Consider the following 27934-nt stretch of genomic DNA (forward strand, 5'->3'; position numbering starts at 1 on the left):
GGCTTGCGATTCTCTCTTCACTGTGCCGGAGGTTTAATTGGACAACAAGCATGAATCAGCGGCAATAGCAACATCAGCAGTAGGAGCAGCAAGCAGATATGGTGAGTGTGTGTGGTGACGTGCGATCTCCTACCAGGGAACCCTCCAGGTTGAAAGTCTGTGCATTGTGACAAAGCAGCATCACATCTTTCTCCAGGTCGTCCATGCTTCGGTACTTGTGGATTCGGATCCGCTCCTGAGGATACCGTAGCCGGCCAAAAGTCACAAACAATAACAATAAGACAAACCAAAAAATATAATTGTACTTGCCAATTAAATTACGGCAGGCAGGGTGGCTAAACCAACATAAACCCAACGCGACTACTGGCACATTTCAGATTTTTGGCAAAAATGTGCCAATGCCTCCAACACCAACCAATAATGGGGCAAAATGGCCAAGGCAACGGTGTTTCAGTTGTTTTGTCGAATGTGAATCTACCTCTTAGAATCAAAATGCATGGCTTCCTTCGTACATCAAAAGAGTGGAATGTGTCAGATGAGATTGTCAGGTACCAGCCAGATAAATGTGTTGCTGGTTCATTTAATAAGGTCGTGTTTGAACTGTATAGCCTATCAATACATTGGAATGCATTTATATCTTATGGTAGATAGCAGCCGCGGTTCAGTAGTTACAAAAATACTATTAAATGCAGCACTTTTCGTCCGTATAATCATGGTGCCAAAAATCACTTAAATTCGAGTCTATAAAAGTTGAAGAAAATTGGATGCTGCCCTGTTGTAATGGTTATCACACACCGGACTTGCAATCCAGTGGCCACCAGTTCCAATCAGTCTCATGACAGTGGTAACAATGGGCAAGTGTCTAAACACCCAGCAGCATAAATACGTACACCACAGTATGCGTCGCACGTGATGGGATTAAGTGTGGGTACCCCCCCCCATGTCTTCCGAGACGTGTGGCCAGTGCAAGAGAGTAGGCCACATTGCAGGGGCTCTCCCTTTGCACCTCCGATTAGCACGGTTGGCTTACATACAGCGCGAAAGAAAGTTCAACATAAGTACATATATAAAAGAGAAATTTGTGAATATGTGTGTCTGTTCAAAATGTTTAGCGTACTTCCCGACATGCAACAAACTTGAAATTTGCCATGTGGGTACTTTCCAGACTGTACACCATGCAAAAATTATAAAAAAAAACACACTTTTGTATTTTTTGGAGAGGGCGCAATAATGGATATATTTTGCACGGCAGGTGAGCGGTGACGTCACATCTGTGATGTCACCCGCATGCGGCAGCGTCACGCAGTGTGCCCGCTGTCACCCCCCCCCCCCCCATCCTCCGCATAGGCCGTGGATTAATCCAAGACAAGAATCCAAGTCCCGGGCAAAGCCGGGTAGTAAAGCTAGTTAATAATATACAAATGCAATACTTTGTAGGCCGTCCCCACTAATTTTGCCAAGGTGGGGCATTCTGAACGAGGGTGCGGTTGTTGCGATGTCTCGCCTTGATCTTGTTGAAGTCCACAGGGCGGCGGATCAGCTCGTAGTACTCCGGAAGCTCCTTCCGCGACGGCAGCTGGATGAACACGTCGCTCAGCTGTCGGCCACAGCTGCGCACGCGTACACAAGAAGGGAAATTACACGCACGCACATATGTATGCAGAACTTCTTTCGCACGGTACGTAAGCAACCGTGCTAATCAGAGGTGCAGGGGGAAGGGCAACCAGCTAAACACAAGTAAGGTCAGTTTAACACGGAGGCTTTTGCGACCAATATCATCCATAATAGAGGTTTTTTGGGTTAGATCGCGTAAATATATAAATGTGTCGTTAAAACCCGCCATCACCCGACACAGCCAACTAGTAAGGATCGTCACGGAAACAGAACGTGGCCAATTCGTCACTAGTACAGCACACCAGTGTGTCAACCATTTCTGGATATTCTGCTCGGACAGGGTCGAAATGGTAAAATAACACAGCGTTTACCGAAATAAAACGCATACCGACACATATTTGAATGCAGTCACACCATCACCGCTCTTATCAAGATGCTCATTCATCGAGCTAAGAATGTGTCAGATGGTGACAGTCTGAGACGTGGAATTAAACATGTTAAAGAAGCGCTGCAAATGAACGGTTAAAAGGATGCACAAATCAACAGGGAATTGAATGCCAAAACCAAATAAAATAATACGAACATCGAAACTGCCCAAGTAATTCAAACGATAAAATAGCGTACACTGCGGGAGTAACTGATAAACTAGCCAGATGTTTGGAAAATCAAAACATCCGAGTTAGATTTGCCACGGTACATAAAATACAGAATCTAATATCTGGTACAAAAGATATATTACCGAAGCTATCAACAGAAGTTGTTAACAGGATTAACTGCACTTGTGGAAAATGTTATGTTGGGCAACCAGGACGAATGATTAGCTCGAGACTAAAAGAACATCAGATAAATATTAAATACTCCCAAATACAATTGTCAGCAGTAGCAGAACACGCGTGCCAACAAGGACACTCAAATGATTTTGATAATGTTGAAGTTTGTGCAAAACTAGCTACTACTGGCCAAGACTAATTAGAGAATCTATCGAAATAAATAAAAATTATTTTAACCGTTCGGATAGCTACCGAATTAGTGCTGCATGGGAGTGAATCATCAAATAGTACATTATTTAAATGCATGCCGATACAGGCCACCATACTTCAATAGGGATTACCGTTGCTACGGCTATTTTAATACACACAATGGACAGGAAGGACAAGATCAAAGGGCTCGCATAATGCGCATGCATAATGTACGTCGACTCAAGAAACGCAGAAGCGTGGTCACCACATCTACGACTCTATATAAGGAACGAAACAGGAGGACTTCTCCACAAATCTGTCTGTCGCCTGATGAAGCTGGTTGTAATTACTGGCGAAACGTCGTTGTGGCTTGGCTCTCCAACACACCGGTGTGCTGTACAAGTGACGAATTGGCACGTTCTGTTTACGTGACAACCCTTACTAGTTGGCTGTGTCGGGTGGTGGCGGGTTTTAACGACACATTCATATATTTACACGATCTAACCCAAAAAAACCTGTATTATACAAGAAAGGTTAAACAATCCCCATGACATTAAGGCATGGGCAGGCCTTTATCCAGCAGTGGATTCGGGCTTATACGTAAACTTTTACTTAATTATTATGATCCATGAGATTCCCCATGGCACTGGTTTCTTTATCGTCCCAATTCGTGCCGTTTCTTTCTTTGCGGCACGTCACGTTTAAGAGCCACGTCACGAGGCGCACAGGGTATCACTCTTGGCAAAACAAAAACAACGTTTCACACTCATTAACTGACACGTGAAAAACTCATTCATCGATAGCACTTGCCTTAAAAATCTACAGTGTATAATAATAGGTGACGATTTGGGGCGAAAGCCCTCATTCATAGCACGTTAAACATTAATTGTTACACGCACGCACACACACGGCTAACATCACACTGCGCCAGCAGCCAAAACTCACGAGAGGGGGGCATAACCCACCTGTCGCGGTACTTGATGACGGTGTCGATGATCCGCTTCATCTTGCGTGTGAGGGCGGGCGGGTTGGGCACGGGCTTCTCCACGGGGGGGCGGCCACGCTTCTTCTTCGCCTTCTCCTCCGGCTCGGGGGCCGCCCCCACACGCTCGCGGCTCGGCCCCGGCGTGTCGGGATCGCGCTTCCGCTTGCGCGCCTTCTTCATGCGCACTTCCTCCTCCAGCAGGTCCAAGTTGCCCTCCTCGATCGCCTGTGAAGGAGGGGGTGGGGGGGGGATGACCGACCACAATTAGGATCGGAGGGCAGGCCGGCCGGCCTCCTGCAGGTGATCGTTTGCCCCCGATGGGATGACTGGAACGAGGGTCATGGCGAGGGGCTCCCACATCCGGCACAGTCCACAGAAATCGGGCTAAATTATTTTTTTCGGCGCGCATTCATAGCCGGCTGCTCATTTGTAATTTAGAAACGGATAACTTCGGGCAGCGCTGGTCCATGGATTCATAGTCTCGCGTGCCGAGATGGCAAGAGGCAGGCTGCTTGAGGAGAGTCATATTGCAGTGAGCAGGATTTTTTTTAAAAGGCACTGTACACAATTAGTCAAATAGTGCACGGCAATGTGCAATGCCGGGCATGCAGTTTAGTGTTATATTTATAGCACGCGAAGCTCAACGATACTACAATGAGGCAGGATATAAATAATAAAAACCACACACGTACACAAGATATTCCGCAGAATAATTTCTGTGGCATGATTTTTTTTTGTTACCAGAATGTGCCTTTGTTAAAATTGTATGTAATCCACATTCCAAAATGCTTCTCTAACAAAAGGAACCTGAAATACCTCGCGCTGTTGAAAGATTATGACACACGGCATGGAAACATAAAATATTGCATGCATGCTAATACCTCCTGCGGAGATGGTAAACATGAAAAATTAATCAATGCTCAAGCTCTTTGTTCCATAAGCATATGCACCTCTGGTATGGTAAAAATTAATGCAAATATACAATTTACACAAGCACTGTACTATGAAAAAAAAAACACATCAAACCCCTTGTAACTTCCAGACTCCTGCATTAAGCTGCATTATTCAGAATGTAAAATTTCTGTTGGAGGCTTGACAAACGGCAGAGGCTGCAAAAATCAACGTGCAGGCACGTGACGTAGCTAACGTTGACAGCATGCAAATGGCACACATTCTTTTCCACGATACTCTTATGCTTTTTCGGTAAAGTCACGTAGGTAAAAAAGAAAATTAATAGAAGCAATAATAACAATAAAATAATAAATCACGACGTTTCGGAGGCAACACAAGTCTCCGTCATCAGGTGGGAACCGTCACAGCTAAAATTACTGCATCCACGATATTCAAAGAAGGAGGAAGACAACTGGGAACACACACAAACGAGTTGGCAATGGAAAATCCCATGCTCTCATAAAAAGGACACGGTCAAACATCCCAGGCAGGACCACACTGCAAAGCGGTGTTAGAGATTCCATGAGCTTCACCAGGGTAAATAATTATAATAATTAAAACTAGATGGATGCCTGGCCTCATGATCAGAAAAATATGCAATATGGGACACGTATATGCTAATTTAAACATGTCAATGTGGTGATTAATTAAATGTCACACTAAGGTGTGCCAACATATATTTTTGAAGATGGTTAACTCCATGCGTTTCATACATTTTTATTCTTAGTAGGTCAAAGTCCACTGACCCCTTACATTGTCATTATCGTCTCTTGTTAATTCCTCATGTAATGAGACCACGTTCGTCAACATTCACTCAATTCTGTATGATTAGTAGCTTGCATAAAGACTATCGCACGTATATATATAAAACATTTGTCAACCAATGATAAACCCATCCAGGAATGTAACGAAACATCATGATTCAAGTAAAAAGATAAAGATGTCTAATTTGCAGTCTTATTTCAGTGTCTGGCTCATTTGTTATCTCTTATGTTACCCATCTCTTCTGCTCCAATCGGATCTGAACGCGCAAGATTGGTGAAACGAACAGAGAGCATAGCGAGCAATTTAATCAACAAATCTACTCATCATAATGTGCTCAAATGTAAACCATTACAGGAAGTCTTCGTTGAATGCGGAAGCTGCGTTCCTGAAAATTTCCACGTTTAGCAAAAACAATTTCCCCATAAATAATGTATCGATAAAAGTTTGGCGAGATACGATTCACGCACACGCAGTGAGGTGGCGGGACAAATAACTTGGGGTACGCCGCGGCGTTACTGCAACATTCCACATCCTGTATCCTTCCGCTCAGCCGCGCAGCTCAAGAAAGTAGTTCGTTGTCGACCGCTCAAAAAACACGTTAGAACGGCGTGCGTTCCGCGTAGTGTGAAAAGTGTCCTCTTATGGGAGAACGCGCCGTGTGTAAACAGCACGCGTTAAGCGAGGACTTGGCGTACATTGAGCTCCCCATGTGTTTTCGGATCATACCGCTCCTTACGGCGACATCGGGCATCGTGCCGATCAACGCGCGGGGGGTCACACAATGACAAAAACGCATCGGAGAGCCGCAATGTACAACAGCGGAAAAACCCTCCACGAGCCGATCATACCTTGAGCCACTGCTTCTCGGTGAGCGAGTGCCGATCAACGCGCGGGGGTCAAACACTGACAAAAACGCATCGGAGAGCCGCAATGCATAACCGCGGAAAAACCCTCCACGAGCCGATCATACCTTGAGCCACTGCTTCTCGGTGAGCGAGTCGCTATAATCGACCTCCTTGCGCTGCCGGGAGCCCCGGCCGAACAGCTTCTCTTCCTCGTCCTCGCAGGTCAGCCGTTCCACCTCCGCGTCGTCCTTGATGATCCAGTTGGGCAGCTCGTCCTCCTCCATGAGACGCGGCCGGCGCCGGGGGTTGCGTGCGTCTTCTCGCCGCCGGTCCAGGTCCATGCGCTGGCGAGCGAGCGAGCGAGCGGGTGAGCAGAGAGGACGATGGCGGTGGAGGCGATGACGATTGTAGATGGCAAATGGGAGAAACGAAGAGGGTGCAACGTGTTTTACGGGTGGGACGCAAGTGCCGATCGCACTCTGGTCAGCGCATCATTGGTAATAATTCGTACTTTATCGCTGCTAGTAATCTGGCTTGTTTGTCATCTCTTATACTCTCACACGTGTATTCCATTAACCTAAAGATATAACATGAGGCTCATGGGAGTCTTGCGTGTTCAAAGCTTGGTTAGGGAGGTCTACTCAGACTATCACTCCTGTAGGGATAATAATAGAGGACCACTTGGTGAACCTCCACAGTTGTTGTTCTTGGTTCTTTCGGTAAAGTCACGTAGAAGGGAAATAATAAAATAATATAAATCAATAAAAATTATCACGACGTTTCGACTGCAACACAAGCAATCATCATCAGGTGTGAAATCCACGGCAAGAAAATTAAAACAATTATTGCTGTGGATTTCACACCTGATGATGATTGCTTGTGTTGCAGTCGAAACGTCGTGAGAATTTTTATTGTTTTATATTTATATTATTTTATTATTTCCCTTCTACGTGACTTTACCGAAAGAACCAAGAATATGAATCCCTGCAGTCACGAAAGCTTTAAATAAAAATTTAACTCCACAGTTGTTGTTCACCGGCTTAGGAGTTGAGCATAGCTACACATTTGATTGAGCGGATGATTACTTTGGCTATTACATGATATACATTTCAGAAAAGAAATTGTACCACAATTATTTATTCTAGATTTGAAGCTTTTGTGACTGCAAGGATTCACTCTTAGTTCTTTCGGTAAAGTCACGTAGGTAAAAAATGAAATAAAAATTTAAATAATAAAATCACGACGTTTCGGAGGCAACACAAGTCTCCGTCATCAGAGGCAACACAAGTCTCCGTCATCACTTGATGCAGCAAATCTGGCTGTGACGGTCCCACCTGATGACGGAGACTTGTGTTGCCTCCGAAACGTCGTGATTTTATTATTTTATTTTGTATTAATTTTAATTTCATTTTTTACCTACGTGACTTTACCGAAAGAACTAAGAGTACCATAATTATTTGCCATAAAAAACGCATGTATTGCTTTCTACCAATACAAACAAATCATCCAATCTCCATGGACTATGTGGCATGTACGACCACAATGTCAGTATTGTGTGCGACACATGGTACTCAAGAGGGTTGAACCCCAATGACAGTTTGAGAACAAAACATCCAAGTACAGCTGTCGCACAGTGGAGAGTTAAATGATCTAACGCAAATAGCATTACAGTTCATCAATTTATAATTGTTCTTTTTTATTTGGAGCTGTCAGATGGTTAGCATCTTATACTCTTAGTTCTTTCGGTAAAGTCACGTAGGTAAAAAATGAAATTAAAATTGTATTGTTTTTATTTTGTATAAATTTTTATTTCATTTTTTACCTACGTGACTTTACCGAAAGAACTAAGAGTATGAATCCTTGCAGTCACGAAAGCTTCAAATCTAGGTTAGCATCTTGTTGTTGTGGGGTCCATGGGATAACACACGTTCAGGCATCGATCCTTATGTTACGAAGCCAATTCGAAATTATTAAATGTAAACAAACATACACATTGACCAGGAAAGTATAAGATTACCCATTGTATTTTTTTTACACGTTGAAATGGAACGCGATTAAAAACAAGTGGATGCAATGAGACGCAAATGTGAGCATTGATAAAACTCACCATGAACATCTCGAACTCCTCCTCACTCCGGGCGATCATCTGATTGACCGTCTCATCGTCCGGAACCTCATCCTCCTCCTGCATCCGCCATCATCACATTCAGCACCAACACCACCACCACCACCATTATTATTATTATTAAAACATCCACTGCCATCCTTACAAAATGCAATAACAGCAGCTTAAAGCAGCAGCAGCAGCAGCAGAAGCTCATTACAGCTTACAGAGAGTGAGAGTAATCTCTGGGCTGAAAATCATTTTCCAGATTCTCTTCAAGGTCAATTCAAGCCAAACATTTTTTTTATAAAATCTCTCTCTTGACAAGCACATCCTACCCGGGGAGGCCACGGTCGATGCAGTTTTTTTTTGGTCCTCCTGGTTCACTAAGCGTCGCGGCCAGAGGGAGACTGCGGCGCCTGTAGTCTTTGTGAAGCGAGATCAACGCAACAAAAAGCCTCCCCACCGAATTATCACTCCTGCTGTGCCGACTACCGCCTTTCGCCGAGAAAATCCCGGAAATGCGGAGACCTTTAAAATACGATTAATGTTTATTCTCGTTCATATCCCGCACTGCACTTAAATTATTTACTCCATTTAAGAATTAAATGCCCTCTATGCAGCCCGCCACCAGATTTTAGTTTTATATTCAGTGGGCTGTTCTCTCTGCTTCATACAGGGGGATGTTGTTGCTTTGATTAATCGGATTAGCTTTTCAGAGAGACCAGAATGTGTTTTCCGTTCACATCAACAGTTAAAATTATGCAGGGTGTGCTGTTTTATCCTCGAGCAGGAAAAACAGCACTCTCGTCTAAATAAAATGTTACCTTAACGAGATAATTTCTCGATGTATTATTCATCGACAAAATTCGACACAAATCCTGCTACAAAAGACTAAAATACTTGAACTTGTCTGACACACACTAACACTATTTACATTCCTGATTTAGCCTCGCGGGTGTATGACCCCCGGGAGGCAAGAAAAATGTAATAAAATAAAGCTTCCATTGGAGCAGAGAGACCTCACCGACTACATCAATCACTCAAGTGGCACTGTCAACACCACAAACGAAACAGTGGCCAAACATTGAAAATTCCATATGTTGTGGGTTTACTCTCCAACACACCAGTGTGCTGAATTAGTATTGGTACGTTTTGTTTACAAACCTTACTAATTGCCCGTGTCGGGTGGTGGCGGGTTTAACGACACATTTATATTTACGCGATCTAACCCAAAAAAAACTTTTATGGATAATTACATACAATACATTGCAACTGGTAAGAGGGGGGTAGCAAACCGTTGGTGGGCAAAACACGCAACAAAATACTAGCCAACTCCTAACCAACCAGAAAATGTAACCACAAGCACCAACCCTAATGTGTCCCAATTAGCCAGAGTCATTAGCGCTACCCCTCCCAACAACAACCAAAACCACAAATTGTCCATCCTACCAAAAGCACTTGCCGTCTCAGCGACCCCAACCCGAAACCTACTGATTGAGGTTTATCACGATGCTTTGGGACTTCGTATCACTTTGTGTATAGTGCCTCACGTTCCTATAAGCTCAATGCCATCAAGTATTTTAACATTTGGCGGTAGTAAACCAGCCCAGAAAGCCATTTTAACAACAAAATTACCAAATGAAAAGTTTCCAAAGAAACATGGAGAGATGGACGTTTGGAATCACATTTAGAGAAATATAAACCTCTGTTGATATGCAAATTCCTTTGTCAAGGCACCCTTCCTCCTCTAACCCAGCTTAAATATATGCTGCCAAGCTTGGTGGTGTTCATTCAGATGCTGTCTTTCCGACAGACCTGTTCTTCACCTGAGGACGGCTGCTTGCGTTGTGGCCGAAACGTCGTGAGAATTGTATTTTATTATGTTTGATTTTTATTATTTATTATTTCCCTTCCACGTGACTTTACCGAAAGAACCAAGAAGATAAACCAATGGATTCGAGAACACACGCCGGTGACGTACATTAATTAAAAGTGTTAAGAAGGGTGGGTGAGGACAGGATACATAGAAAGGATTGATGACAGCGTAGCAACGAAGTGATGAAACGTGTCTTCGAGGACATCTACCGAGTGTCGGAGCTAGTGGATTATTGCATTGCAGGGCAGTGAAGCATGGTGATTCTAGATTTGAAGCTTTCGTGACTGCAAGGATTCATATTCTTAGGTTTTTTCGGTAAAGTCACGTAGGTAAAAAATTCAAATTAATAAAAGTAAAATAAAAAATAAAATAAAAATCACGACGTTTCGGAGGCAACACAAGCTTCCGTCTTCAGGTGGAACCGTCACAGCACGACTGCTGCATCAAGTAAGAGAAGTTCCAAGAAAACAGTCCTTGTATATATACTGGTTGAGGTGATGGCGGCTATGGCAAGCCTTCAGGTTTTTTGGCCGGGCGGTGGTGGCGCATGCCTGTCATCCAGCACTGTGAAGGCAACGAGGGTTGGTGGTGCACAGCACAAATTTTGTGAAACTCCAATCCTGTGGGGGCGTTGAGGAGGTGCCAAACCCTGGCTCGTCAGAAGGCGGTGAAGTAAAATGTGGACTCCACCTGTTCTATCTGTCTGAGATGAAAATGTTGCACCTTCCCCCACACATCCCTCATCAATTGGCTAATAACACCTTCATAGAGAGAACTGCAGAGCTTGGGAAAATAATTTGGCACAAGCTCACCACCTAGTCACCCTTTCCACTTGCCTTCGAGTGGTTCCTTTTCTCCGACAGTCAGCGAATATTGTGCACGTTACAAGTTGAAATTATTATTGATGTAACGTTGGACAGATCCAGGCTGATGCTGCTCATGATAATGATGCACAAAACCATTGGTACCCCACACTGTGGTCCATCGGCCACTGGTGATTCTCAACGCCATGGTAAGTTGTCCTTTGGAACTGTTGCAGTTGGCACAATTTTTTTCTCCACGGAAATGTTGTAGATATGACAACGACATGACAAATTGTACAAAAAATATAAATCAATAAAAAGGAAGTTAATTGTTTGCATGGCTTTTTAACTAATATTTGACAGATTCTTTTTTTTCGAAGGAATAACAATGGTCCAACAAGGGTCCAGAAAGGTTAGGAACCACTGCAATTAAACCAAAGTGAAAGAGTCAACAATTTTACAAACGGACTTGAGAAAAACACACACACAGGGTTAAAAGGCAGTAAAGCCCCAGGGGCCACCCACCGCCCACCCCAACCTCCCTCGCACCTCATTCTGCTCCTCGTGTTCCAGCACCGCCTGCAAGAAGGCCCTCCGCTCGTGGCCGGACGACTTCTGGTCGAACATGCCGGCCTGAATGACCTTCTGGTCCACGTTGAGCTTGTACTTGGCGGCCGCCAGGATCTTCTCCTCCACGCTGTTGACGGTGCAGAGGCGTAGCACGCGCACCTCGTTCTGCTGCCCGATGCGGTGGGCGCGGTCCTGCGCTTGCAGATCCTGGAGGAACGTGAGCGGGCATGAAGGTCAGGCGTTGGGGGAGGTTGCAAAGGGAGCGACCCTTGCTTCCGGATTCGGTTAACGCTCAATAATCCGTGGGGGGAGCGAATCGGCGAGAGATGGGGATCGTCAATCGATCCGACTCCTTCACTTTGAATTATAGCAAATATATTTATTTGTGAAACTGCATTGGCAATGGTGCACGAGCACAAATAATAAATACACGTGTGCCAACAACCGTCCCCTAAAAGGAATAAATATCAGTGGGCAATGGCCCCTTCTTCACAGCAGATGGTTTTCTCTTACTGTAGAGTTCTCTCTGTTCTGAAGAGGGGCCAATTGACCAAAATGTTGCCCATATTGTTTCCTTCGTGGGCAAAGTGCTCACTGACGTACATGTTGAGTTTGAAATATATCAGGTGCGAACAGTGAGATAGGAGCTTTTGTGTTCCAACTTTATCCGAATATGTGCTCCGTACAGTTGTATTAACGGGTACGTAAAATAAAACAAAGCTTTTAAGATGCCCCTTCAGCCAGATTAATAATACAGTCATGTGATGACAGCTCAGATGACATCGTAGTGCCAAGATGATTTTATTATCGGTTTTAGTGGCTAAGAATAATATTCTATGGGAACCTCATTTGCCAGTAAAAATATGACAATTGTTTTTTTACCCTTCTATCTGGTCCAACCCATGTGAGACTAGGCTCTAAGGAAAGCTGTCTCGGGTGTGGACCAATCAACTTCAAGGACAGTGCATATTATCAGAGTTATGTCTTTTGTTTGTATTATGACTGCAGGTATTGCGGTCTATGCAAACATGACTCCTTGTAAAAAGGTGTCAGTTTTGTTGCCAGATAGAAGGGTAAAAAAACAATTATCAAGAATAATATTGTTAAGTATGTTGTATGGGTTGCAGATTAGCCATGCTCATTCACACCTTTTACACACCATACATGCTCGTTGAATTACCAGCTGCTCCTAACTATTCACAGATAAGTCCCCCCAAAGTCCATGTGACTGCAAGCAAGTTGTAAAATAAAGAGATTACATTATACACCTTTAACGCCCATCCTACGCACGTAAAACAGTAAATGCAATTTCATAGCTATGTTTTATATTATCCGTATACATATATATTTTTTATCAGGGTCATCACACCTCTGGTGAAAATCCCAACCAGCTAACCGGTCTCTCCTACTCCACACGACTCGGAAATGCTCCTTCGGCAGACGCTCACCTGATGGGGGTTCCAGTCGGAGTCGAATATGATGACAGTGTCTGCGGCCTGCAAGTTGAGACCCAGCCCTCCGGCACGCGTACTCAACAGGAAGATGAAGTAGGGAGAGTTGGGCTCGTTGAACGTTTTCAGCAAGTTGCTGCGATCTTCCGACTTCGTGGTGCCTTCACAGGAATGCGTGGACAAGCGGCATCAGCATCAAGCATCCATCCGTGATCCACTCATCCACTGCTGGATGAAGGGACGCCAAAGTGACAGAATGTTAACTACCTCGTTTGGTATGCAGGAGGTCGTGGGTTCAATCCCGACCCCGATGCATATTTGGAGTTTGCGTGCCTCTCTCTCTCTCCCAGTGGTCATGTGGGTTTTTCTCCGGGTCCTCTGGTTATTCCCTCCACATTTAGAATCAACGTATGTTTAAGAGTATTTGGCTGCAATTCCACATAAGCTATCATTTGTAGCCAGGTCGCTTGTGAAAAAGAGCAACATAGCTCAGTGGGCCTTACCTGGTAAAATAAAAATAGTTTAATAGTTCTTTAGTTTCAGAGTTAAAGGACCACCACCCAAGCCACCACAATCTCTCACGGTGCCATGATGCAATCATCCCTAGAAACTGGACAGGAGCTGATGTATTGCTCCATCTCCATGGTGAACATCCACTCGGATGCATTCCATCCCTTGGCTGCAGGTGTATCATTACTGTCCCCCATCGGTTATTAAACCTTCATGAAGTGTCCTTCCCAGGCACACTTCCTTTTCTCAACAGCTACGATGTACTGTATTTAACCAGCACGCGTCCTTTAATCCGTGTTCCACTCTCTGTCTCTCAATCCAACTCCAAGCGAGCATCTTTCCACACTTTTTTGGTGCAAAAAAAATGTTTCTTTCAAATTTCAACATAAATGTCCATGTTACTGATCCGTGTCATATCAGATAGTATGCAATGTAGAGCCGTGCAGAATATTAAATTAATAAAACTGTACCATGCTCATTGTAAGTAAGCATCGGTTACAACCAATGCTTTATGAAGTGAACAAATACTTTTAAAGTAACCATACGATGACATCTTACAATGATTATGTCAGTCCGAACGAAAGTTGGATGAGGTTTATAACCAAGGAAGAGCTAACTAGTATAAACAAGCCTCTTTTCCAACTTAGACATCGCCTATCGTCGCAGACATAAAACCAAATGTATTTTCTCCCCTGCCAAATTCAGTTATTGCATTCAGAGGCTGACACAAGTTGAAGTCAAGATCACTAATGAGTTGCTTCTATGGTGGCTGGCTTCCCGAGCCAATTAAAGCACATTTCTCCAAGGTGTAGATTCTCTTACCAAGGTACATCTACTAAATAGCTTAAAGAGCTCACTTTCATCTTCTTGGTTCTTTCGGTACGTGACTTTACCAAAAGAACCAAGAAGATGAATCCCTGCAGTCACGAAAGCTTTAAATCGAAAGAGCTCACATTGTCCACACGGAAAACAGCAATTGTCAAAAACAGCTCGATATATGCCAAAATAAAATTCTCCAGGGCTTACTGGTCTTTATATTATTATTATTAATTTTAATGTTTTACCTACGTGACTTTACCGAAAAAACCTAAGAATATGAATCCTTGCAGTCACGAAAGCTTCAAATCTAGACTTACTGGTCTTGTTTAGTTAACCATCAACGAGCTGTTGTTCTTTAGCAGTCGCGAAAGCACAAGTCAGATGCACGCGGTTCCCTGTGCAGCACATGGCCCGTCATTTGGACTTTGCTTTGCTCAAAGGGGGACATACGCCCTCTCTCTCCTCTCCTCATATGCACATGTGCCAGCCCTCCTGCCAAAGCACCCAGCTGAATTGCCTTTCATAATCTGCTGCTAGCTGTGTGTAAAGGCTACTGAACAAATACACACTGGTAAGGTCAAGGAATTTTCTCTCAGTATATATAGTACACTTTTAATATTTTTTGTTAATTCTCATTGCAGTGCAAATGTATAATACTATATAATGACATGACCACAACTCCAAACCAGGTCATACAAAAAGCTTAATATAAAAAATATGTAAATGAGCAACAACCATCTGGGAATATAACTCAACAATGAATATAGATTTGATCCGTGATTGAATTAAACTCAAAGTAATGCACGATAACAAATTAATTATATTGCTATACATTTCATGCATGTGGACAATAAACCTATCAAGCGTGAAGCTTTACATATAAGTATAACCCTTTTAAGAGACTAAAAAAAAATGCCATCAAAATCTTTGGTTTAACATATTCACTTAATGATAGTAAAATAATGAGAGAATGTAACGATTTAATCTGTCACAATTCCAGGGTCATCATTTTTAATGGACATTTTATAGATTTTGTTTTCACTGTACCATCTCATATTCATTTCCTCAGTCATTAATTCAATAAGCCGAATAACATTTAAATATAATTTGTATACATTTTGACGGTGGTTCTTGAATGCACCATTAGATGCATGAATCATGAGCATTTGACTTTGTTGATTCGATTATTACATAAAAAATGTGCTTCTTACCACACAGAAAATCAAATATCTTTGACTAACAACTAGCCGACCTTGGCCCTAGCGATAACCTTCCCTTGGTGGTGACGAGTGAAGCGGTCAAGGACAAGTTTAGTTCAATATTATTGCACAACCTGCCTTCACACTGCCCTCATTCGGGCTGCTGTCACTTTTCTGAGTGGGTAAATCAAGTCCCCATCTGTTGCATATACGACACAACATGCCCTCGCCGCTCAACGTTGAAACATGCGCTGATGAAGCAACTGTGACTTACAGTTGCTGAATGACCGCTTGGTTTAGTTATATAGACAAGTGGCTTTGGCAGCTGGTCCCTAATTGAGAGCAGTGTGATACGAAAAGCGTTAATATTTCCAAAACTATTATTATTCTTACATGCAACATTTGTTTAGCTCATATGTATGGGTGCGCTGCATACCCACTACATATGGATTCAACTGGATAACAATGAGAACATAATTGTGCAACCAGATGAATAATGGTTGGAGTATTGTGTTCCATGAGTCACAGTAGTCATGTAAGATAGAGGGGGGCACACGAGGTGATGGTGGGGGGGGGGTAGTGGGATGCAACATCCACGTGAGCCCACCCAACACAGCCCCAACCACAAGCAGGAACGTGGAAAGACGGAGGGACAAGCCACAATACTGATGCACAGTGTGTTGAGATGCAGTTGCACTTTGTCGCACTATGGACATTGTCCTGTATTACCACGGCAGCTATTTCAGCCCGTAGTCCTTTACACTTTCCCGTTCCGATGAAGTACGTGTACGTTGTCAGTTTTTCTTCAGATTCCGCTCGTAAAGGAACCAAACGAAAAACTAAAATAACTTTCTCGGTTCCAAGGCTTCCACAAGGCCATGTGGGAGGGTGTGGGGCACAGATTGGCACCACTACGATGGCACCTCCTCAGTTATAAATTAAAATCACGCGTGCATTCACTCCAAGCAAATCTGCCGCGAGGTAGAAGATGGCTCACCGTCAAGGCGCAGGTAACGAAAGCTACGGAAGGCAAAGTAGTCCTCCATGATGGTCATGAGGGAGGTCATCTGACAGAAGAGCAGCACTCGGTGGTTGCTGACTCTCAGCTTGGGCAGGATGCGGTCCAGTAGCTCGAACTTCCCAGATGCGCGGAATAGGTCAGCCCTGATAGCAGTTCATGAAGACATTGGTTAGTCGAAGTCAATGCACGCAAGTACGTTGAACTTAAAATTTTTATTTAAAGCTTTCGTGACTGCAGGGATTCATCTTCTTGGTTCTTTCGGTAAAGTCACGTAGAAGGGAGATAATAAAATAATAAAACATAATAAAATCATACAATTCTCACGACGTTTTGGCCACAACGCAAGCAGCCGTCCTCAGGTGAAGAACAGGTCTGTCGGAAAGACAACGTTTTATTATGTTTTATTTGTATTACTTATTATCTCACTTCTACGTGACTTTACGTGGAACTTATTTCTCACCATACGTACATAAACCGTGCTGATAGGTGCAATGGAAGGGCAACAAACTAGCACACAAACAAAATCAAAGTGTGTACCCAACTCAAACGGGCCACTGCCATAGGCAGTAGTCATCTCTGCCGAGCTTGAGCTCATGGTGGAATTCATATGGTAGGCGCCAGGATCACTGCTGGTCGCTTCCCATTAAGTGATGCTCATTTTGTCAACCTCGGCATTATGATGGGTTGAGTCAACTCCAGACAAGGAATTCCCTTTTTAAGTTTAACTTCCAATTTTTCTCAACAAAAACAAAAAAATGTACAAGTAGGAACACTGTAAACATGTGTAAGGAATTCCACAAATATATTGCGACCTCATCATTTGCAATTGTTTGCGTATGTTGTCAAATAAAATGTAGAGCCACGTCATAAAAACTCTCAATTCGATCACCGTTGGTTAAAAAATTTACCCGTAAAAACTAAGTTTTTCACTATAAATCCTTTATATGCGTGGCGGCTAGAGTCCTCTCGTCCTCTGGCTTGGGATGGCTGCCACCTATGGGTCAGATGATTGCCTGCCACCATTAATCAATTGGTAATTAAATATAAAAAAAAATTTCCTAAAAAGTGTAAAAATTTGGAAAAAAATTTCACGAAAATTAATTGTCACGCACAACGAGTCTGTGTGCAAAATGTCAGCTCGATTGGATCACGGGAAGTGGGTTAAAAAACGACCGAAAATTTGCACGGTCGTAAGCGCGCAAGCAAGCAAGCGAACTTAATATAAAGGATTTAAAAAAATACTCCCTCCCGTAAATAGTCAAATCTGACGGCTAGGTTGGAGACAATTACGTCAGTTTCCCATCTGCCCTTGTAAGCACAGAAGTAGCATCAACATAGAACAGATGGTCACTTCAAAATGCCCCTTGACCAGGTGCAACCAATTGAAATCTGAGGAAGCCGAACTGCTACGCAACAGCAAAAAAATAATGACAGCGGTAAGGTGCCTTCGCACAACTTATAAATGTGTGTGCTAGAGACAATACATTTATACTCTTTGGTTCTTTCGGTAAAGTCACGTAGAAGGGAAATAATAAAAATAAAACATAATAAAATTTTAATTCTCACGACGTTTCGGCCACAACACAAGCAGCCGTCCTCAGGTGAAGAAACAGAGCTGTCGGAAAGACAGCGTCCCAATGTTTCTTCACCTGAGGACGGCTGCTTGTGTTGTGGCCGAAACGTCGTGAGAATTTTTGTTTAATGTTTTATTTTTTATTATTTTAATATTTCCCTTCTACGTTACTTTACCGAAAGAACCAAGAAGATGAATCCCTGCAGTCACGAAAGCTTTACATCGAAATTTAATACATTCATCCACGAGCATTTTGGTTCACTTAAGATGAATTCTATAATAAAGGTTTTTTTGGGTTAGATCCTGTAAATATAAATACACCTTTTGGCGTCATCTGGTCGAGCACCAATGGAGACGAGGCTCAAAAGAAAGCTGTCTCTGGTGTGGACCAATCAGCTTCAAGGACAATGCATATATTATCAGTGTGTTTTTTTTTTGCATTTTGACTGCAAGCATTGTGGTTAATGCAGACATGAATCCTTGTAAAAAGGTTTCAGTTTTGTTGCCAGAAAAAAGGGGAAAAACCCTATTATTGTGTGTCATTAAACCTACCACCACCCAACACAGCAAAGTAGTAAGGTTTGTGAGGTAAACACAATGTGCCAATGAGTCACTACTTCAGCACCACCGGTGGTGTTGGAGAGTAAACCCACAACATTTACAATTCGAGCACGACGTTTCGCTGGCGATTACAACCGGCATCATCAGGCGATGCGCTAGAATTGTGAAGAAGTCCTCCTGTTTCTGTCTTGAATGTAAGTCACCGACAGACATTCCAGAATGCGAAACACATTGAACCGTGCAGCAGGGCGCTTTTGGGAAGCATCCACAAGCAGGACCATCCAATGTTCCCAAGTTGTGCAATTGCGATTGAATCTTAATGTTTCCACAACAAAAAGTTCTGATGCTTTGCACCTTTACAATAACCTTGAAATAGATACATTTAAAATTGCAACTGTATGACGCTCGTGATAATGTTAATATCACTCTCACCCTTGCACGATGCTGTTGGGGAAGCCAAGATGTTCCGCAAACGACTCCTGCAGCCCCACACCAAAGCACGGTCACTCATTTGCCTCTCAATACACGAATCAAGACAACTCGGCTGACAATGCGCTATTTGCGACGCTTGCTCCTGGAAGAGTTTAAAATCCAATGGTGGCACGTGCTCTCTGAGCACAACTTGCAAGTTACCGCGAACCAGTGGCACATTTTGAATCAATCGCAGCAGGGCGCCACATCAACATCCTGGCTTTCATTAAGCAGCTTGCAAGGCCGTTTAACCATTGAATGGAAAAAGAACATTTACTTTGAATGCCAGTTTTAAGCAATCGATTAATTACGAATTAATTAAGTAAAAAAATTGTATGTTGAACATCTTTTGCACTGTACGTAGCCAACTGTGATAATCGGAGGGTATGGGGGGGAAGGACAACAAAATAAACACAACAATTCGCTTTATAGAAATTAGTTTTCAATCTATATTTAAAAGCGCATAGCTCCAGTGGCTTCCTAATATCGGAAGAGCGTTCCAGACTGCCGCAAAAGCGCATCTCAAAGCGTGCGATGCAGTTACCCGTCTTTGCTCGATGGTTAGCCAAAACCCGCCGCTGCGAGGATGACCAGAGTTTGCGTGACAATTTACGCTCCTTGATGAGAGCAGCGATGTATTGTGGTTCGTTTGTGGCAAGCACTTTGCGTGCAACGAGTGCGGCCTTAAAATGTATTCCGTTCAGCAACCGGAAGCCAAACATTTATTTAATGACGGGTAATAAAATAACAGACAAGTCTACTTTCACCAAGAAAACACCTTCAAGCAGCAGTTCACGGTTCACCTGGTTCAGGCTGCATACAAGGAACTTTGATCCTTTGCTCCGGCGCCTCCCGGACTCCTCGATCAAACAATGCGTCCCGATTTATATGATTTTGTTCTATCAGCCTACAATGCCTTCTGGACCAATGTTTTATTTCACTATTTGCTTAAGCAGGTGACAAACTCTCTACTAATTTGAATGCTGAGTATCATTAACACTAGAGCCTGCTCAAACATATTAATGATTGGCGGATTTTTTTTCCTCGCCAAAGTCTGGATGAAGGCCCTTCAGTCGAGGCAACTGCAGAGGTAAATTTCCCAGAATGCGCATGGCAAATGGCGACGAACTATGGAAATAGCAGTGGTAATAACAGCAAATAAAAAACAATGTTTTAATTGCGTATTTAATTAAAAGCGACGTAAACATCGCTAATCAGGCAATTCCAAGGGGTGATATACACCAGCACACAAGTGCCGGTGCAAAACCACAAAGCAAAACTAAACGTAGCAACAACCCCGAGTCTCTTCTGCAGCAGGCCCGCGCTCACCTCGATGTGCTGGAACATATAAGGATGGTTTGCAATCTTCCTCAGCTGTACGATGGTGTTCATCAGAGTCTTGGCACCACCCTTGCCCTGTAGGTTAGGGGTAACACGTGTTGCTGGTCAAAAACAAACCTCGTTATGCGTCTACTGCAATGCTCAAACCTCAGCTTTGGGAACTGGCATCATCCTCGCAATATTATAATTTTATTGATAAATGATTTTTTTTCCTAACAGATCTTTTTAGATAGAATTATTAGTGCTAACATCGGCCCTTGTTGAGACTTAAACAACCATGAGTAGATGTCCGAAGGGGGAAGCAAGTGGTGCAAGTGTGACATCTACAATGCCCTCTATCCAGGAAATCATGAACTGAATCTAAAGGACTCGTTATGGGGACGTTAGATCAATGACCTTCACGAGTGTTCTTCATGCAGGAGAAAACCAGAGCAACCGAAGAAAACTCATCCATATGTGAACACAATACGGTCACAGTTCAGCAAGTTTGGGAGTTTCACAATTTCTAAAAGGTCTGCACCAAGCCTTGCTTCAAAATGGACAGTGGTATGCGAGCGACTGCTTCCAGCCACACAATTCAACGTGCCAATTGGAGAAATATCGATGTATCACTCCCCAAGTCTCCACTTTATCAATACACATTCACATGCAAAATACGGTCAAACACCATAAGTGATACAACATATCGATGGTATTTATCCGGCAGTGATTTGACAACAGGTTTGTAAATTATTATCAGACGGTGTGGTGGCATTGTGGTTCTAGTCCTGGTCAATGACCTTGCCGACCTGAGTTCGATTCCCTGCCACAGCTGACATCAGGGGTAAGTAAAATGTCAATCCGTCTTGGGGACCGCTACACCAACCCGCACATGCACACACCGTGTGGCTTACACAAGTGGGGATTTAGTAAACTGTGAGATGAAGGCAAGTTGGTGGGATTTCTGTGCGCTACGCCCGTGCAATATAATGATGGTGCGGCACCTTCTTGTCCTTCTCCGAGCCATCGGTGAGCAGCACGCCCTTGGCCTGCATGTGTCGGTACAGCACCTTCTGCAGCGCCGACATGTCGCACTTGACCACGTACTCCACCTGCCGGAACGCACACAGTTTTAATAAACGAACAACGGAACGGTGCAGGTTTTTTACAGTGACGCTGAATGTTCTTTCGCGCCGTTACGTAGCAAACGGTGCTATTCTGAGATGCGAGGGAAGAACAAATTAAACACAACGAGCAGTTCTAAATAAATTAGTTTTCAATCGAATTTAGGTTGTGCTGTGTTGTTCAGCATGTCTGACATTTTGTTCCACGTTCTGGTAGCTTCCTCAGTAACCACAGATACTGAAGAGGCTCTCAAGCATGCAAAATGAATCGTCGGACTACACACTAAACAGTTCGCAGTTCCTGAAGAAGCTCCCAGCACATGCAGCGAAACTTCCGATGTCATTCAGAAAAATACACGGTACAACCAGAAATCACATCAGTGAGAATACAATTTGTTCTCTTTGAGCCACACGAGAGAATTTGATTACACTTTGATACTTGTCATCGGCAGTGAAAAGAACATAACGAGAAATATGCAACGGGCAGCACCGCACACTAGCGAAATTTTTTGCGAGTATTTCGCCAACATTAACATACTGTGTGCAGGGAAAAGATATAAACGTTCATCCATATTATAAATGCAAACGCCTACAAGCAATTATGAATTTGATTTTAATTCGGTTTCTATTGTATTCATCTGAAAATGATGCACCCGCATCCTCCTTGTGTGTGCCAGCATGTATATTTCTATAAACAGGGGTGACAGGGTGCTGCGAGATGATGTTGTTGGTCAGCAGAGGGCACAGCGGCAAAGCCCATCCTTCAAGCCACCAACTCTAACTCCACCCCCGCTTTAACAAACCCACAAAGGCCAGCGTAAAGCAAGGTCAAATCACCCCCCCCCCCACAACGCACGTGGCGTGGTGGTGACCCTCACCCAGTGGTGGACTGACAACTGAGCCGCACTCCCTGGCATACCCAAAGTACAAGTCCTCCCACCCAACACCCCGCTGTAGGTCCCCCTCTCCTCGCTCATTCCGCAGGTCGCTTCTGAAAAAGAGCTATATATACTATGAGACCTCCTTTACCAGTCATCTGGTCCAACACCATGTGAGACTAGGCTCTAAGAAAAGCTGTCTCGGGTGTGGACCAATCAACTTCAACGACTGTGCATATCATTATCATTATCAGAGTTGTTTTCTTTTTGTTTGCATTTTGACTGCTTGTGTTGTGGTTATTGCAAACATGATGCCTTGTATAAAGGTGTCAGTTTTTGTACCAGTTTAAAGGGCAAAAACCTACTACGAGCTATATATAGCTCAGTGGGCCTTTCCTGGTAAAAAAAAAAGTTTATTTTAGTAGCGCGCACCCACCCTGGATTCGGCGTCGCCCGCCCCCGTGTGAGCACTACCTTCTCGTGTGAGCACTACCTTCTCGTGTGAGGACTACCTTCTCGTGTGAGGACTACCTTCTCGTGTGGGCACTACCTTCTCGTGTGAGCACTACCTTCTCGTGTGGGCACTACCTTCTCGTGTGAGCACTACCTTCTCGTGTGAGCACTGCCTTCTCGTGTGGGCACTGCCTTCTCGTGTGAGCACTACCTTCTCGTGTGGGCACTACCTTCTCGTGTGGGCACTACCTTCTCGTGTGAGCACTACCTTCTCGTGTGAGCACTACCTTCTCGTGTGAGCACTACCTTCTCGTGTGAGCACTGCCTTCTCGTGTGAGCACTGCCTTCTCGTGTGAGCACTGCCTTCTCGTGTGGGCACTACCTTCTCGTGTGGGCACTACCTTCTCGTGTGGGCACTACCTTCTCGTGTGAGCACTACCTTCTCGTGTGGGCACTACCTTCTCGTGCGAGCACTACCTTCTCGTGCGAGCACTACCTTCTCGTGCGAGCACTACCTTCTCGTGCGGGCACTACCTTCCCGTGCGGGCACTAGCTTTTCGTGTGGGCACTACCTTCTCGTGTGAGCACTACCTTCTCGTGTGAGCACTACCTTCTCGTGTGAGCACTACCTTCTCGTGTGGGCACTACCTTCTCGTGTGGGCACTACCTTCTCGTGTGAGCACTACCTTCTCGTGCGAGCACTACCTTCTCGTGCGAGCACTACCTTCTCGTGCGAGCACTACTTTCCCGTGCGGGCACTACCTTCTCGTGTGAGCACTACCTTCTCGTGTGGGCACTACCTTCCCGTGTGGGCACTACCTTCTCGTGTGGGCACTACCTTCTCGTGTGGGCACTACCTTCCCGTGTGGGCACTTCCTTCCCGTGTGGGCACTACCTTCCCGTGTGAGCACTACCTTCTCGTGTGAGCACTACCTTCTCGTGGGCACTACCTTCTCGTGTGGGCACTACCTTCTCGTGTGAGCACTACCTTCTCGTGTGAGCACTACCTTCTCGTGTGAGCACTACCTTCTCGTGTGAGCACTACCTTCTCGTGTGGGCACTACCTTCTCGTGTGAGCACTACCTTCTCGTGTGGGCACTACCTTCTCGTGTGGGCACTACCTTCTCGTGTGGGCACTACCTTCTCGTGTGAGCACTACCTTCTCGTGTGAGCACTACCTTCTCGTGTGAGCACTACCTTCTCGTGTGAGCTCTACCTTCTCGTGTGGGCACTACCTTCTCGTGTGAGCACTATCTTCTCGTGTGAGCACTACCTTCTCGTGTGAGCACTACCTTCTCGTGTGGGCACTACCTTCTCGTGTGGGCACTACCTTCTCGTGTGAGCACTACCTTCTCGTGTGGGCACTACCTTCTCGTGTGAGCACTACCTTCTCGTGTGAGCACTACCTTCTCGTGTGGGCACTACCTTCTCGTGTGAGCACTACCTTCTCGGGCAGCTGGGACTCGACCTCCTTCTTGAGGCGGCGCAGGAGGAAGGGGCGCAGCACCTTGTGCAGACGGCGGATGATGAGGATCGTCTCCTCCTCGTTGAGGTCCACCTGTTGTGCAGCCAAAACGCCACGCGCAAACCATCAAAGGACGACCGCAGATCAACCCGGACAACAGGCAGAGCCCAAGAGATGATCGAGATGGGACAGGAAGGCAGGTGTGGCATTTTTCCGCATGGCTCCAAACACTTTTTGGCAGTCCTGCCAGCGGGAAGATGACCAAACAATTATTATATACAGGCAGTCCTCTACTTACAATGGAGATGCGTTACGACGACCCCATCGTAGGTCAAAAATATAGGCAAGTCGAAGATGGCCTAGCCTACCCAGGAGTCTTAAAGAATGGTGATAATTTAGCAAAACAGAGCGATTTACAGTACCGTACTGTATAAACTATATACTGCATGTATTTATTAATTACAATACTGTATTGCACAGTAAAATGTAAAGTAAAAAAAAACCAAGGTAAATTCTTAGCCTACCTATATGAACCGCAATTTAATAGAAAGTTTTTTCAGGAAACAATCCTATCTGCTATAAAAACTTTTAACATGCATTGAACGTATCGTATCGTGGTAACCCTAAAATGAAATCGCTAAAGCTACGTATCATACATGCATTGCACGTACAGTATCGTACCTCGTCCGCTGCTGCATTTGCCTGCTGCGCGAAATTTTAAATATTTGACAATTTTGTCGTATCGCTATCGTAAGATCGAAATATCGAAGTTGGACCATCGTAACTCGGGGACTATCTGTATACTAGGCTTCCAATGCTTCACTGGGTCACACCATGACTGTCGCCTGATATGCAGGAGGTTGTGGGTTCGCAAATTCCATCCTGACCATGATGCCTGTATATTTGGAGACTGCATGTTCTCCCCGTGCTCGCGCGGATTCTACTCCGGGTTCTCTGGGGTTTTCTCCTCCACATTTAGAATCAACATGCGTTTAGATTTGGTTGCTATACATTTTCACGTGATAAGCCACACTCTGTTGACCTATCATTTGTGGCTAGGTTGCTTCTGAAAAATAGCAATATAGCTCAGTGGGCCTTACCTGGTAAAATATTTTTTTTTTTAGTAGTTTACTCTATTATTCATATTGTCTCTCTCGTACATATCTTGTTTGATTTGCAGTTTGTTCAATTAGCCTAAAGGTAATATTGCAAAAATAAAAACGGATTCTTACATGTACAATTCAATGCATATATTTCAACCATAAGAATGGATTTTAATTGACGATTTGTGAAGTAAAGAATGCATTACATGATGAGGTCTCCAATATTGCCGACAACAATACAAACATTATTATCAACTAGCCTTTTGCCCGTCCAAGGACAGTGTATTGCAGTAAATCTGAAACTTGCAAGCGAAAAGCAGATGACGACGTGATATTCATTGCATTAATGAGTGTGCAATTTGTAAGGGCGCGGTGACACAGACTTATTTAATTTTAAGGTTATAATCCCTTGCTCATCATGACATCCTTTTTACACGCTTTTCATTAACTCACTCTGTCTGTTGTTGTATCCTCAAATCTTGTAACTCAATTTTTACCCACTTCCCAATGTGGTATCGACTACAAACTTGGTATACTTATGTCATACTGATGACAATACTATATTCTATCATTAAAAATAAAACATATATTTTTTTAAACATTATTTTTTCCGTTATGTTTCGGCTTGGGTCTAATTGTCCACGCTCAACTGACGTTGGCTGTAAATCACCACGGCCCCTTACGTTATGGCAAGCGTCGGGGGCCACTTCCTGGAGTCGCGGAGTTCTTCCATTACTAGTACGGTACATTTCATTCAAGTGTTTGAAAAAAAAAAGTATTTTTAAATATTACTTTTACTTTGATGTCTCAATAGCGTGACGGAGATCGCGTGACGTGAGGGTTCTGCCTTTGTCGTGAGGATTGTAAGTTGACGCCGAGGAGGGGGGAGGAGGCACCTCCGCCCCCATGTGGAGTGACGTCAGCCGCTAATTATTATGAATGAGGGGGAAAGGTGTCCATTTGGAGGACGTCACCTGTTTTTAATTATTAATGAGGGGGGCTGTTCGATGTGGAGTTACGTCACCTGCTCATGATTATTAATGAGGGGGGAGGGTGTTCCATGTGGAGTGACGTCACATGCTCATGATTATTAATGAGGGGGGCTGGTCGATGTGGAGCGACGTCACAAGCGTCAATGACAGACATTTCTGGGTATTGTTGGTATAGTAATGGCAACTGCTTTCCACCACAGCAGTTTTGTAACCTTCCTATGACACTTGACCGTCGGCCAGAATCACATACTGGCTGGGATATATATTGCCTTGACGCTTCACCATCGTTTCTATTTGCTACATTGGCACAATGTCATGAAAAAAATCGGACAAGTGTGACCATTGCCAACATTTCACTCGAACCATACAGAGACTACGTGTACCGTGTTCATATCTGGCCCCGAATCCACAAGCACAATCGTTATTCACTCCATAATAAAGATTTTTTTGGGGTTAAAATGCGTAATTATAAATGTGTCGTTAAATCCGCCACCACCCGAAACAGCCAATTAGTATGGTCACGTAAACAAAACGTGCCAATCAGTTCCTCCTTTAGCACACCGGTTGTGTGTTGGGAGAGTAAACCCACATTTACAATAGTGTGACGTTTCACTGGCAGTTACAACTGGCATTATAGGGCGATTAGCCAGAATTGTGAAGTCTTCTTCCTGTTTCGGTCTTAAATAGAGTAGAGGTGATGTCATCACTGTGAGCCTCAGGTGCAAACACCAGAGAAGGGGGTTAATGTAGTCATATCTATTTTGGATATTGGTCGCGAAAGCCTACGTGTTAAAACACATTCCTGCGGAGGGAGCTGGTAGGAACGTTGGGTTGCTCGGTCAATGGCCAGGGTCAATGGCGGCGCGGTGTATTCCGCAAATATGCCCGACTGTGAGGGCGGGCACAAGCTGGCGTGAGTAGTTTAAACGTTGAGTTTTATAAGGGCACCACGGGGTGACCAGCTCCTCCCCTCCCCACCCCTCCCACCCCCCACCCAGCCCCACCCTCCCCACCCAGCCAAACTCTCCCCACCCAGCCCAACCCTCCCCACCCTCCCCACCCAGCCCAGCCCAACCCTCCCCATCCAGCCCCTCCCCTCCACACCTAGCCCCTCCCTCCCCACCCAGCCCCTCCCTGCACGACGGACGGACGGACAGAATAATCTCCTGTGGGCTGGTGTAACCAGGAGGTTCCTACCAGTACCAAACTACTCAATCCGCCTACAGAGAGCTGAACAACCGAACCTTTTCTCCCGTCAAGGCAAAGGGGGCGTTGAACCACTGCTCAAAGGTGCTGCAGCTCTTGAAGATGGTGGGCAGCAGGAAGTTGAGCAGGGCCCACAGCTCGGGCAGCTTGTTCTGCAGCGGCGTCCCCGTGAGCAGAAGGCGTCGTGGCGCGATGTAGTGCGTGTTCAGCACCTGCGCAACGTTCGGAGAGTCAGGAACCGGGAGGGGGGGGGGGCAAGAGTTAAGAGGAGGCTAAACCAGGGGGCGGCAAACCTGCAGCTCCAGAGCTGCAT

The 27934-nt window shown here is 44.5% G+C and overlaps 1 protein-coding gene across 7 annotated transcripts in view; it reads right to left on the reverse strand.

Annotated features, from left to right (window-relative positions):
* Window positions 1–27934, reverse strand: part of LOC144947727 (SWI/SNF-related matrix-associated actin-dependent regulator of chromatin subfamily A member 2-like) — a 61667-nt gene that overhangs the window by 11050 nt on the left and 22683 nt on the right. For all 7 annotated transcript variants that reach the window (XM_078877054.1, XM_078877052.1, XM_078877051.1 and 4 more), the window contains 13 exons: window positions 27660–27833; window positions 24300–24413; window positions 21405–21512; window positions 20410–20496; window positions 19042–19088; window positions 16452–16618; window positions 12924–13087; window positions 11455–11682; window positions 8227–8304; window positions 6245–6463; window positions 3539–3783; window positions 1505–1610; window positions 134–235 (listed from right to left, as the gene is read on the reverse strand). In XM_078877054.1, coding sequence (XP_078733180.1) covers window positions 134–235; window positions 1505–1610; window positions 3539–3783; window positions 6245–6463; window positions 8227–8304; window positions 11455–11682; window positions 12924–13087; window positions 16452–16618; window positions 19042–19088; window positions 20410–20496; window positions 21405–21512; window positions 24300–24413; window positions 27660–27833 — 1839 coding nt within the window. The remainder of the gene's footprint in view (window positions 1–133; window positions 236–1504; window positions 1611–3538; window positions 3784–6244; window positions 6464–8226; window positions 8305–11454; window positions 11683–12923; window positions 13088–16451; window positions 16619–19041; window positions 19089–20409; window positions 20497–21404; window positions 21513–24299; window positions 24414–27659; window positions 27834–27934) is intronic.

Source organism: Lampetra fluviatilis, chromosome 46 (genome assembly GCF_964198595.1).
Source record: "Lampetra fluviatilis chromosome 46, kcLamFluv1.1, whole genome shotgun sequence".
Lineage (NCBI taxonomy): Eukaryota > Metazoa > Chordata > Hyperoartia > Petromyzontiformes > Petromyzontidae > Lampetra > Lampetra fluviatilis.